Here is a 14,268-nt window from a genome sequence, read left to right on the forward strand (position 1 = left end):
CATGAATTCTCAATTGGATTGAGGTTGTGACTCTGATTTGGCCACTCCAGGACATTAACTTTGTTGTTTTTAAGCCATTCCTGTGTAATTTTGGCTTTATGCTTGGGGTCATTGTCTTGCTGGAAAACAAATCTTCTCCCAAGTCATAGTTCTCTTGCAGAATGCACCAGGTTTTCCTCTAGGATTTCCCTGTATTTTGCTGCATTTATTTTACCATCTACCTTTACAAGCCTTCCAGGACTTGCTGCAGTGAAGCATCCCCCCCAGCATGATGCAGCCAAACATAGCATTTAGTCTGATGGCCAAAAAGCTCAATTTTAGTTTCACTGGACCATAGAACCTTCTTCCAGCTGACTTTAGGGTCTCCCACATGCCTTCTGGCAAACTAGTTGAGATCCCATGCGAGATTTTTAAACAGAGGTTTTCTCTTTGCCACTCTCCCATAAAGCTGCGGCTGGTGAAGCTCCCATCTCAGCCACTGAAGCTTGTAACTTCTCCAGAGTTATTATAGGTCTCTTGGTGGCCTCCCTCACTAGTGCCCTTGCATGGTCAGTCAGTTTTTCAGGATGGCCTGCTCTCGGCAGATTTACAGCTCTGCCATATTCTTTCCGTGTCTTGATTGACTTAACTGTGCTCCCAGGGATATTCAGTGACTTGGATTTTTTTTAATATCCATCTCTAGACTTGTGCTTTTTAATATCCTTTTCACAGAATTGCTTGGAGTGTTCTTATGTCTTCATGGTGTAGTTTTCGCCAGCGTACTGACTCACTAGCAGTTGGGCCTTCCAAGGTGTAGTTTTACCACAATCAATTGAAACACTTTGACTGCACACAGTCTCCAAAACCAGATCTCCATTTAACTAAATTATGAGACTTCTAAAACCAATGATGGTTTGGTGTGCCATCTTAAAGGGGGTGAATACTTATGCAAACAGATATTTTGTGTTTTATATTTATAATTAATTTAGATCACTTTGCAGAGATCTGTTTTCACTTTAACTATTGATCAGTGTCAAAAATAAACAATTAAATCCACCGTGATTCAATGTTGTAAAACAATAAAACATGAAAACTCCCCAGGATGGTGAATACTTTTTATAGGCACTGTATATTACATTGCTTCCCTTTCTTAAATGAAAAATAAACTGATGTAATGTATTTACGAATTGAGCAGATGCTCACGTTTACTGATGCTGGTATGTGGAGTGAAGATATTGTGTTGAACTTGAAGAATAACCAGGTATCCAAGTGTTGTTAGAGTACGAAACATTTCCAGATTCAGCAAAAATCACAGAGATGCTACATAGAAATGTATTCTACAGCCCACTGAATCTGCAGTGACTATCTGGAGATTTGAGAAGAGAGCATTGTTCATTATCTACCTGTTTTATTAAGAATCACTTTATAGATTTTACGAAGCCAGATTGCCTTCAATAGCACCACAATAAATATCGCTCAATCTCTTTGTGACATTTCCACCAATAACCTGTATCACACCAGAGCTTGCAGTGCATTTATTTTGGTTTATAACAAATTGATTTTTTTTAACATGTCTGTGTTAATATCCTTGAATTTCTTCACATTGTCTTTACACCTGGTAATGGACTATTCATATTAGATGCAATCCCAAGTTCACACTTTCAGAGGGTCTCTCTGTAGCCGAGTTGGTCTGCTCAGATCATTAGCTGCTTTAGTGGGAGCTTCCCTTTTCTACATTTATAAAAGGCAACATGTTATATTTGTCCTAATGTTCTCCATGTCTCATCTAAATATGTCCTCAGCCTTAATGTGCTTTTTGTTGTGATTCTACAGGTGTCACTCCATGGTGAAGAATTCACTGACAGTGCCATACTCAAATGGATATCTTGACTATTAATCTTTAACTTTATTTTTTAGTATTGTCAATGGTATTATGTTTGTTGTTTAAAAATGCAGTACTTACATTAGCCACTTTCCACAGGCTGTTTTCTGTTGTACAAATGTTTCCTTTCTTTTGAGACACTGCTTCATTGATACTGCTTTAATTTATTGAACACTCGCAGAAACTCAGCAGGTCAGGCAGCATCAATGGAGAGAAATAAACCAGCGCTGTTTTGAGCCGAGACCCCTCATTGAGACTGGAAAGGAAGGAGGAAGAAGCCAGAATAAGAAAGTGGAGAAGGGGAGGAATGTAGCTGGCAGGTGTTAAGTGAGGCCAAGCGAGGGGGAAGGTGGGTGGGTGGGTGGGTGGGTGAGTGAAGGGGTGGTGAAGTGAGAAGCTGGAAAGTGGTAAGTTGAAACGGTAAAGGGCTAAAGAAAAAGGAATCTGAGAGGAGAGTGGACCATGGGAGAAAGAGGAGGAGGAGTGTCACCAGAGGGAGTTGGTAGGCAGATGAGGAGAAGAGAAGGAGTAAGAGGGGAGCCAGAATGGAACAAGAGAGAAGGGAGAGTGTGGAGAAATTACTGGAGTTAGAGAAATGGATGTTCACTCTGTCAAGTTGGAGGCTACCCAGACAGAATATGAGGTGTTGCTCCTCCATTCTGAGAGCGGCTTCATCATGGCGGTAGAGGAGGCCATGGACTGGCATGTCATGTTGGGAATGGGAAGTGGAATTAAAATGAATAGTGTCACGTACCCCGTGACGGGTTAAAGAACCAGCAGAAATGGAAAACGCATTGGAGTCTGGTATTGCTATAGACTAATAGTGTTTATTAGTAACTATGCAATACAGTACTATAAATGCAGGTATATTAAAAAGGTTAGCAATGATATGTGTGGAAATAGGAACAAAACTAGGCTCTTTCAAACCTAGGGGTGGATGGATATAGTCTTATGATGATGAAGAGAGTTCCGTTCAGTTCGAGGTAGTTATTTGAATAACATTGGAGAGAGAGGGGGAGAGGTGAGCTGATGCTGTCGATCTTCCCGTTGTCTTCCGAAGCCCTGTTGTTGTCACAACTATGACCATAACACGTGCAACTGTTCTTCAGTGATGGAATTATCACCCAGGCAAGGGTGGACACAGAAATAATTCCCTACCGGTCACACCTTTTTACACTGCGAGAGCCACCGATCGATTTCCCCGAATCGATCCGCCAAACCCCACCTTCCTGTGGGTGCAACAAAGCTCATTCAGTGTCCGAAACCGTGTGTCTGTCCGTGTGTATCATCGGACCTGGTATTTATGTCCACATGTTGGACCCAGCTGTCCATCCATGTGCTCCGCCCTCCTCTCTCCGTAAGAACATTACGAGCAGGCAAGTGTCCTTGTGGAAAGGTAAGCAACTTGTAGAGAAACCATAACATCAATCTTTCAAGCAGTTTCTGTCTGTCTCTCTCTCTCATTGCATTGGACACCTCCCTCCCTCTCTTTGTAACAGCTCAAACAGTGTCCAAAAGTCAGTCTCATTCTCCCGACATTTTACAGTGATTGTCCACAGAAAATATGATCCCGAGGGGTACATAACAATAGAAAGAAGAAGAAAGCCCTTAACTCTGAGTGGAGTCATTGGGACGCCGTCATGACAGTGTTTTTTTAGCAGGCTTTCTTGTTTTTACAAGGCCGAGTTGCTAGCTAGACGCTCAACCCAGGACGGACGGAAAACGTGCAAGGGAGTCGGCCGGATTCGAACTCGGGAGCCTTCGCTCTGAAGTCTGGCACTGACGCCACTACGCCACCAATGGGCTGAGTTAAAATGAATGGTTGCTGGGAATGTTCTGCCTTTCCCAGCATATTGACAGTATGCTTCCTTGCTTTCTACAATTAAATCACCTTGCTGTTGTAAATTGATATACTTAAGCTGAATGATTCCCGTTGGAACCAGAGCAGGAATTCTGACCACTTCTACTTTTCATGCTGCTCATGGCCATGACAAGACACAGAAGTTTGAGTCTTGCTATTAGTTCCCTGCTGAGGGTCTGTAAACCACATTTACACTAAAAGTTGCTTGCCTGTTAAAATTCCTTAGGTTATTTAGGAGCCATTACTATGGAGGTATCTTATCTTCCATGCCTGTTTGATAGATAGATAGATAGATACTTTATTCATCCCCATGGGGAAATTCAACTGAGCATTAGATATTCCATGTATACTAATTTGGACTAGATGTGCACAAAAGTTAGTCTGAACACAAGAAACCCCACAATGCCATGTCGAAAACCATATGCTCCGGCAGATTTTTTTTTGGAAAAAATGTAGAGTTGCTGGAAGTCTGTCGCTATGTCAAGCAGTGGAATCCGCATTTTTAACTTCCTGCAATTTCTGATGCATTTGGGTTGAAATTGTCATCTATTGCATTACTAAAAAGGGATATCAATTGTACAATTTTGCATCAATAAAATGAATCCATTCCACTAAAAGTTACCTTTTGTTGTTTGTATGTGGTGTCACTCTGAGCATTTTTGCCCTAACCCTAGAACTAACAACATTCTCTGAAATGGCTAGACGAGTGAAGAGGTCCTAAACACGATGATGAAGGTGGAGCCGTAGATGAAGTGTATATGGATTTCAGCAAGGCATTTGACAGGGTACCCTATGCAAGGCTTATTGAGAAAGTAAGGAGGCATGGGAACCAAAGGGAAATTGCTTTGTGGATCCAGAACTTGCCCACAGAAGACAGAAGGCAAAGAGTGGTTGTAGACGGGTCATGTCTGCATGGTGGTCGGTCACCAGTGGTGTGCCTCAGGGATCTGTTCTGGGACCCTTACTCTTGGTGATTTTTATAAATAACCTGGATGAAGAAGTGGAGGGATGGGTTAGTAAATTTGCTGTTGACACAAAGGTTGGAGGTGTTGTGGATAGTGTGGAGGGCTGTCAGAGGTTACAGCAGGACATTGTTAGGCTGCAAAAATGGGCTGAGAAGTGGCGGTTGGAGTTCAACCCAGATAAGTGTGAAGTGGTTCATTTTGGTAGGTCAAATATGATGACAGAATGTAGTATTAATAGTAAGACTCTTGGCAGTGTGGAGGATCAGATGGATCTTGGGGTCCAAGTCCATAGGACACTCAAAGCTGCTGCACAGGTTGGCTTTGTGGTTAAGAAGGCATACAGTGTATTGGCCTTCATCAGTTGAGCCGGGGGTAATGTTGCAGCTGTATATGACCCTGGTCAGACCCCACTTGGAGTACTGTGCTCAGTTCCGGTCGTCTCACTATAGGAAGGATGTGGAAACTATAGAAAGGGTGCAGAGGAGATTTACAAGGATGTTGCCTGGATTGGGGAGCACGCCTTATGAGAATAGGTTGAGTGAACTTGGCCTTTTCTCCTTGGAGCGACGGAGGATGAGAGGTGACCTGATAGAGGTGTATAAGATGATGAGAGGCATTGATCATGTGGATAGACAGAGGCTTTTTCCCAGGGCTGAAATGACTAGCATGAGAGGGCATAGTTTTAAGGTGCTTGGAAGTGGGTACAGAGGAGATGTCAGGGGTAAGTTTTTTACGCAGAGAGTGGTGAGTGCGTGGCAACGGTGGCTGCCGTGGCTGCTGGCAATGGTGGTGGAGGCGGATACGATAGGCTCTTTTAAGAGACTCTTGGACAGGTATATGGAGCTCAGAAAAATAGAGGGCTATGGGTAATCCTAGGTAATTTCTTAGGTAAGGACATGTTCGGCACAGCTTTGTGGGCCAAAGAGCCTGTATTGTGCCGTAGGTTTTCTATTTTTCTATGCATGCCATAACCTCCAAGATTTCCAATACAAGTTATCTGGGCTGAACTGGCTTTTTTTTCCTGTCTTTCGCTGCACTAGCTACAAAGCTTGTCCAGAACAAAGGTTGGCATTGCTACCTTTCTTCCATGAAAGAGTCTGTACTTCAGTCTTGTCCCACCAACATAATCATGCAGTCATTCAAATTGCTCTGACATCACTTTGAAGACTGTGGTTCTTTGCTATCCCACCTTCATTGTCACTGTAATATGTGTGTGTACTCAGTGAGTTTGCATCTCTGCAGAATGTACAGACTCATACACATGCAACGTGAAGCTCATGGTTGTTACAAAACTGGACACTATGTAGGAGGGAAGTGTTGGACTGACCGTAGAGGAGGTTAGATGAAATGGCCCGCACAACATCATGGGCCTAAGAGCCTGTACAATGCTGTAATGTTTTCTGTTTAATCTAGGCAGATTTACGATATTCAGCGGTTACACCTGACTGCCCAACTGTCTGCACAGTAACACATTCATAGCATAGTATTTCGATAAACTACAGGGTTGATAAGTATCAAGTCATCATCTGTTTCTTTTCGCAGGAACTTGAAATATATCTTAATGAATTTAGTTGTGTTTTATACCTCTAAAATGTTTAACTTTTAATGTTAAAAGCAGATTTTGAAAAATTATCTTAAACAATTGCATTATCACTATTTCCTGTCTGTTAATTGTTAAGTATTTGTTCATAGTTTATCAAACTATTTCCTCCATTTCTGAATGAACAATATCCCCATCCATTATCATTGTCTCTTTGATCTTCAGCTATACTAGCTGAATCAGGTTAAATTCTCATCCAAAATAGGGGGAAAATACAGGACTAAGAGCCCTGTTATTTAAATATTTTTTCAATATCATATGCTGTTGCTGCACATTTCTCTAATTTTATGAACCTTGTGTATTGTGTTGGTCTTTGTTTCTCTGTCAGAATCTTAACCACTGCATCAGTGCATTAAGACCAATGAGTGATTAAGTCTGTCTTCTGACAAAGAATTAAAGGAGAAAGGCATGCTTGGAAACTAAACATTATTTATTGAATCTTTAATGTAATAGGAACATGAAGATGCATGCTAGTGCTTAATTATTGATCATTGTAGCTGATAAATTACTAGCTGTGGGACCTGTTTAGCAAATGTTTGTTTTTAGTAGAAGTGAACAATTGACTGATCTTTGTGGTAAGTATATGTACAAGGACGTTTGCTGTTAATGGGTTTACATGATGTGTCCATTTTCCATTTAATTATAATTCTGTTATGAAGGGAACTACATCATAATTACACCAATTAAGAATTATAACAAAATTCTTCTTCATTTCTGAGCATGCCATAACCAGCAAGACCAGTATTATTAGAGCAGAATTTAAGGCAGGTTGCAAGAACGCGTACCCCATGGTAGCTGAGATGTTATTGCAGCTTGAGATGTTCCAGAGTCTGGAGTTTAAATCCAGTGCCACTCTGTACGTCCTCCCATTAGAGTGCATGGGTTTTCCCTGGGTGGTCTGGTTTCCTCCCACAGTCCAAAGACCCTACTGGGTAGGATAATTGGTCATTGTAAATTGTCCTGTGATTGGAGTTAATCAGGGTTGTGGGGTTGCTGAGATAGTCTGGTCTGGAAAGGCCTATTCCACGCTGTATTGCTAAATTTAAAAAATTTCAGAACGCAGTAGCAGTATTAGCCTGAAATCGTAAATGGATAGATACTGTCAGGAAAAGAGAACTGGTGAACTTGCTTGGTTATACTGATCAGATAGCCTTATGGGCACTTTAGTGGTGCCAGTTTTTAATCCCATCTTCTTGGCTGTCACCTTGCTTCAAGATTACATTTATGAATTTTTCTTAAATTTGCACCCAAGTCCAAATGTTCTGAAGTGTTTAATTTGATAAAATACAAAATCTCTTAAGTACATTTCTTAATGCAGAGGCTCTGCTTGGGAATAAATGTTCCTGATTTTGTTGAGTCAAGATGTTGAAGAAGCTGCTTGTGGCAATGTTTTGTAATGTTTGAATTATACCAAAAGATACTAAGGTGATACAATGAGATACTGAACCACTTCAAAGTGAAGAATCAGTCTTAGATTATGGAGAATGGAGCAGACATATTCTTTCTGGGTGCTGTACTCTCCCCTGAAATTTAGATTCCAAAGAAAACATAACAATATCTTTTGTCTGCTAGTGGTGTGTGTTTTACACGAAATGGATGTGGGCAATCTCCACAAATTTCTTAAAGTAGCACTGAAAATTGCGTAGTTCCATACTGAATTCATTATATTACAAGTTGTCAGTTTTGATGAACAGTAAAATTTTTACTGTTATTTCATCCCTCCTGAGCCTTGATTTAAAAAGAACACACAGTCTGCAATGAGCATGTTTTTGGGCATCAGGCTCTGTACCCATGAATATATGTAAGAAATTATTATAAAGAGCATACAATTACCCCATCCCACCCCCATCCCCTAAACCACCTCAATCTGGAGTTCACTATTCTTTTACTAAGGACCTCATATCTGTACTCAATTCCAATTTAAGAAACACTAGCTCCTCCCTGTTTCTTATAGAACCAGATTAAAGTAAATGTTTATTTTGTGTCATACACCTGTCTATTGTTTTATTGCATGAAATGGGCCCTTTAGGCCACCGTATACATGCTGACCATATAGTACCTATATTTACTAATCGCATTCAACAGCCCTTGATCAATAGCCTTCTACACCTTGACGATTCCAGTACTCATCTAGATCTCACAAACTCTTAGCATTTCAGTATAATACATTATGTGAAGGATAATGTTTCTCCCCCCCAATCCTGCAATGTAACACTTCAATACAAAATCTTACAAACTTTTAACAAGAATTTCAGATATAATTACCAGATTGCAGTTGTGCCACAATTGTTTTTGTGCATGTCTGCAAATTTGTTGTAGGTAGTATTCTGTTCAAATTCTGAAATGAATTTAGAGAAAAGACAACAAACAAAGCAAACAAGATTCCAAAATTACCATTCATAGTAATGTTCCGTTATGGTGTAGCCCACCCAATTCAAAATTTGGTGTGTTGTGTTCATCACAACTCTTGTAATGCGTGCTTATTTGAGTCACTGTCACCTTCCTGTCAGCTGGAATCAGTCTGACAATTCTTCTCTGACCTCTCTCATTAAGAGATAATTTTCGCCCACAGAACTGCCACTCACTGGGTGTTTTTTGTTTCTCGCACCATTCTCTGTAAAGTCTAGAGTCTGATGTGCATGAAAAACCCCAGGAAATCAACAGTTTCGGAGAAATTCCATCTGTCCCGTCTGGCACCAACAACCGTTCCATGGTCAAAGTCACATTTCTTCCCCATTCTGATGTTTGGTCTGAACAACTGAACCTCTTGACCATGTTTGCATGTTTTAATGCATTGATTTGCTGCCGCGTGATTGGTTGCTTAGATATTTGTATTAACGAACAGGTATATACATAGAAAACCTACAGCACAATACAGGCTCTTCAGCCCACAATGCTGTGCCGAACATGTACTTACTTTGGAAATTACCTTGGGTTACCCATAATCCTCTATTTTTCTAAGCTCCATGTACCTATCCAGGAGTCTCTTAAAAGACCCTATTGTATCCACCTCCACCACAGTCGCCAGCAGCCCATTCCACGCACTCACTACTCTCTGTGTAAGAAAAAACTTACCCCTGACATCTCCTCTGTACCTACCTCTAAGCACCTTAAAACCGTGCCCTCTCATGTTAGGCATTTCAGGCCTGGGAAAAAGCTTCTGACTATCCACGTGATCAATGCCTCTCATTATCTTGTACACCTCTATCAGGTCACCTCTAATCCTCCGTCGCTCCAAGGAAAAAAGGCTGAGTTCACTCAACCTATTCTCATATGACATGCTCCCCAGGCCAGGCAACATCCTTGTAAATCTCCTCTGCACCCTTTCTATGGTTTCCACATCCTTCCTATAGTGAGGTGACCAGAACTGAGTACAGTACTCCAAGTGGAGTCTGACCAGGGTCCTATGTAGCGGTAACTTTACCTCTCAGCTCTTAAACTCAATCCCACAGTTGATGAAGGCCAATGCACTGTATGTCTTCTTACCCACAGAGTCAACCTGCACAGCTGCTTTGAGTGTCCTATGGACTCAGACCCCAAGATCCCTCTGATTCTCCACACTGCCAAGAGTCTTACCATTAATACTGTATTCTGCCATCAATATTTGATGAACCACCTCACATTTATCTGGGTGTATACACAAATAGATATACCTAATAAAGTAGCCTCTGAGTGCATATAGCATTATGGTGCATATTATTTTAATTTAACATTTTTGTTTAAAATGGAGTAAAATATTATATATAAATTTCCCTTAAAGTAGAATATTTCTCATGTTTATTTTCTGTAGCAGGCAAGAAAACTACAGGAGAAGTATTGCTGAAGTGATTTGCTTGAGAAATGTAAATACTTCAAGTTGTAGGTTGTATGTAATGAATGAAGGAGATTCTATCAAATACATTCAAGGAATGTTTTAAATCAAAGTAAATCAATTAGTCTTCAGGTGGTCCTCAAATATTTATCAAGTTGTATGGCATTTTAATTATGGCTTCTGGCCACAATTTTTAGCTTTTATTTTGTGCATCTGTGTCTGTTGAATCTAACAGTACGAACAGTTTTTTTTCCTGCACCTTTGGCAAGGTAACTCTGGTAATTTGGAGCTGTTTTGTGGTGACCAGCATCAGAGACGAATGAGGGCAGTAGCTGGACTTTCGGGCTAGAGATACTGCATTGCAGTCTCTGTTGGACGGTTCAGCCTATGGACCTGCTCTATCCATTGAAGCCTCTGCAGAAATTAATGGTGGACATCTGACAAGCTCAGGATTGTGTTAAATTTTAATGATCACACAGTCAAGAAGAAAATACTGATATGGCTTTATGCATAACAATATAGTCATTTTGCCTCTATAACTAATGGTTACCAATTGTTTCTGTCTAGCGAGGGAAAGTGAGCGAAGTGAATGAATCTTGGAAAAATATATCATTCAGCTTGATGTGAGCACAATGTCTGAACAGCAATACTTTGGATTGTGTATTTAAGTATTTCATTTGTTATTTCTTTCAGGCCTCTTCCTAATTCTCGGCCTGATCCTGTATCCTGCTGGATGGGGTTCTCAGAAGGTCATGGACTATTGTGGACCAGATGTTTCACCTTATCAATTAGGTGCCTGTTCGCTGGGCTGGGCCTTTTACACAGCAGTTGGTGGCACAGTCCTCACATTCCTTTGTGCAGTGTTATCTGCACAAGCAGAGATTGCAACGTCAAGTGATAAAGTACAGGAAGAAATTGAAGAAGGGAAGAATCTCATCTGTTTGCTGTGAGAAAACGCCTTCTATTTCAGCTTTTGGGGTAGCTTTTCTCTTTGTTTTTAAAAATGGGGGACCAGAAATGTTGGTGACTTACTATCTCCACATTGAATTTATAATTCATGTGTATGTGTGTGCATAAGTGGCAACAATTTGGACCTTACTTCCAATCCAAGATTGATATAATACGGGAAGTGTCACATACCAAACCAGAGCTTTCATGATGAAAATGATTATCTTGCTCTTTCATGTCAGACTCTGGAATTTCATTTTTAAAAGCCTGTCTGCATCACAGTATTGGATATGTAAAGAGTTAAAAGTCAAAGCCAACTCACATTAGAGGTGATCGAAATTCTTTCATGTGCATTCAAACACTGATGGATAATTAAGAAAATATTTTAAATTGTCAAAGGATACAAATTTTCAGTCTAAAATTTCATTCACTGTTGAATGCAGCCTGCATCATTAAATATTTACAACCATGAGTCTTTCTGAAATAACATGTGCAGCATTGATCTTATCTCCAATTTTACTGATGAACACCATGGCAAAAATATCATATTTTAATTAAATGAGTGGCTTGCACCTTAGTAAGAAAGTCACCCAAACTATTTAGGTACAATGCATGAAATTGTTCAACATTACCCTTCTTGGTAAGTACAGTGGACTGACTGAAAAGTTTTTATGGCGTAATTATGTGCCCAGGAGCATGAGTAAGACAAACGTTCAAAATAAGGAGGCAATTCACATATGATCTAGATACAAATCTCTTCAGTGGGACATTTTGTTTTAAATATTAGGGCAATGGAATATTAGCTAGAAAAAAACTTGTTTTAATGCACTCCACCTTTATGTAATACTTTTGAGATGGTCATAATAGATTTAACCTTGTTAGCTCAACAGCAGTCCAAGGTCAGCATGAAGCTAACGTTAAATGAACTGTGAATCTGCCCTATTTGAAGAAAACCTCAACCTGTTTAGTAAGCAACTTGAAGTTTAGAAGTTGGTATTTACCATCAGTGCCAATTACTCAGCGCTAAAAGTTTTCATTGCTTCAATTTTGATGCTCTTTAGTATTTCCTCATTTAAGGCTTAATACCAGTGTGAATGTCTGAGAACCATTACACCTTTTAATATTGCCTGTATTTGGTCACTTCAAATGATATTTACATGAGCAACTTTCAATGCAAACGGCCACTGGGTATATTCATTGCCATTTCCATCAAAATTACTCTTTGGATTGACTTTGTTATGATCCACTGCTAATTACATATAATACTGTGAGGTGTAAGAATTTCAGTTGATTTTGATTTTAAAAATTCACCCCTATAATCATTTCATGGACATTCAAGAACTGATATTTTTCAAGATTACCAACATAATTGATTTTGTGAAAGTGTTGCAATGGGGAGAATGGAGATTGGGAAGCCAAAGCAACCGTAGTGTATTCTTAATGACTAACTGGCTTTGTTATGTGATAATAAAATACTGGCGGCAACATGCATCAAAGACTAGGTGGTGTAACCACAGAATTAAACTATTTTGGAAGAAAATTGGAAGGAAATAAGGAAGGAAGTCTTTCCTAAGACTTACTGCCTGATTGTGAGTAAGAAAAACGAATGGGCTGCAGAAACTGGCTCGCCAAATATTATCTGTGCCAATAAACCTGTGTTTATTTGTTCTGTGATTCTATATTGATCACATTTAAATAAAAAAGAATTCTGGCTGGTATTAATTACATAGCTCAAAATGTTTAATGTCACGTGCCATAGTCTTTTAAGATTTTAGCCATTATTTAAAATTTACACCATGTGTGAAATATGTGCAATAATTAATAAAGAAATTGAAATTGTTTATAGAGCATTTGTGCATGGTAAAAAGAGAACAGATTTTGATTCAGGCTGATGCAAAGAAACTTACTCATTTTTGTTGCGGGAGCCACTATATATATCCCTTTATCCAGCAATTCCTTAACAGTATTATTAAACTAGTGACCTCAGGTGTTCACTTTGTCACGTCAAAGTGGAATATCCAGATTTCCAAACTCCAGTCAACACCTGCGCCTGAGCTTTGTGCTTTGGTTTTCCAAAAGCACTTGCTGGATTGAGCAAAGCTGCCAAACAACAGTTGCTGCTGAGTAAAGGGAGGTAGATGTAACCCTTAATTGAGTTATCCCTTACTAACCTAGGGTGCAGATTCAGGACCTTCCTTTGGAGTTAGATTAATCCAGCATGGAACCAGGTCCTGTGGCTCAACTCATCTTTGCCAAATCCCATGTCTCCCTGAAGTAGTCCTAATTGACTGTATTTGGCCTATAATCACTCTAGCTTTCCTAACCATGAACCTGTCCAAATGTCTTTTAAACATTGTAATTGTACTTGCCTTTACCACTTCCTCTGGCAGTTTGTTCCATATACCCACCATCCTAGGGTAAGGAGCATCTATTACGATGTGGTGTAGAATTTGTAGAAACCAAAAAAGAGCAAAAATGCTTTAAGAACCTTTCAGGTGCTGGTGCTTTTTTTTAAACTGCCATCATGCTCTTTGATAAATCAGTGGTTTTCCTCAACTTCTCTTTTTTTGTTTTATTATACCAAATTTAATATGTATATAAGAATGATTGAGAAAAGGGTGTGACATTCAACCACTAATCATGAACAATCAATATTGTTATAAAACAACATTTCTGCTATATTAACCTTTGTTAGATGCTGAGGTACGAATTGGGAAATTGGTGTAATAAATTTCAATGAATAATGGTTTTATTCAGCTCTCTTTCAAGGTTACTTTGCACGCTACTTACACTGTAATGATAAGAGTTCTGCCATCATGATGAAATACTGTGATAGTTTATTGTTAAATGGTCAGCTGGATATAATGTTATATAGTACGGTCTCAGTCAGTTTCTTACTATTCTTCAGTAGTTTGCTGATGAGACTTACTAAACGCAAACTCCAAAGTAAAAATTAATCTCAGCTCTCCAATACAAATATTAGAGAAACCACTTACCACACTGCAACTGTGTATGTAACTACATATGAAGATTTCATTTCTGAAAACCTAGTTTAGTGGTTGAGCCAAAGTAACCCAGAAACTGTCCAAGCTGGCCATTTACCGTATCGCTTACTTAATGAGAAAATTCAGCAGTGCTGTATGTATTTCTTTTTACGTTTCTAAAATGCTGAAATTTGAATGCAAATCTGGATTATTAAAGCTCTGCATTTCATAATTGCAA

General features: G+C 39.5%; 1 protein-coding gene across 9 annotated transcripts in view; it reads left to right on the plus strand.

Annotated features, from left to right (window-relative positions):
• The window catches only part of lhfpl2b (LHFPL tetraspan subfamily member 2b), a 208,734-nt gene extending 194,466 nt beyond the window's left edge, over window positions 1-14,268 (plus strand). For all 9 annotated transcript variants that reach the window (XM_073048222.1, XM_073048225.1, XM_073048224.1 and 6 more), the window contains one exon: window positions 10,792-14,268. In XM_073048222.1, coding sequence (XP_072904323.1) covers window positions 10,792-11,048 — 257 coding nt within the window. In that variant the 3' untranslated portion in view covers window positions 11,049-14,268. The remainder of the gene's footprint in view (window positions 1-10,791) is intronic.

Source organism: Hemitrygon akajei, chromosome 6, assembly GCF_048418815.1.
Source record: "Hemitrygon akajei chromosome 6, sHemAka1.3, whole genome shotgun sequence".
Classification (NCBI taxonomy): domain Eukaryota; kingdom Metazoa; phylum Chordata; class Chondrichthyes; order Myliobatiformes; family Dasyatidae; genus Hemitrygon; species Hemitrygon akajei.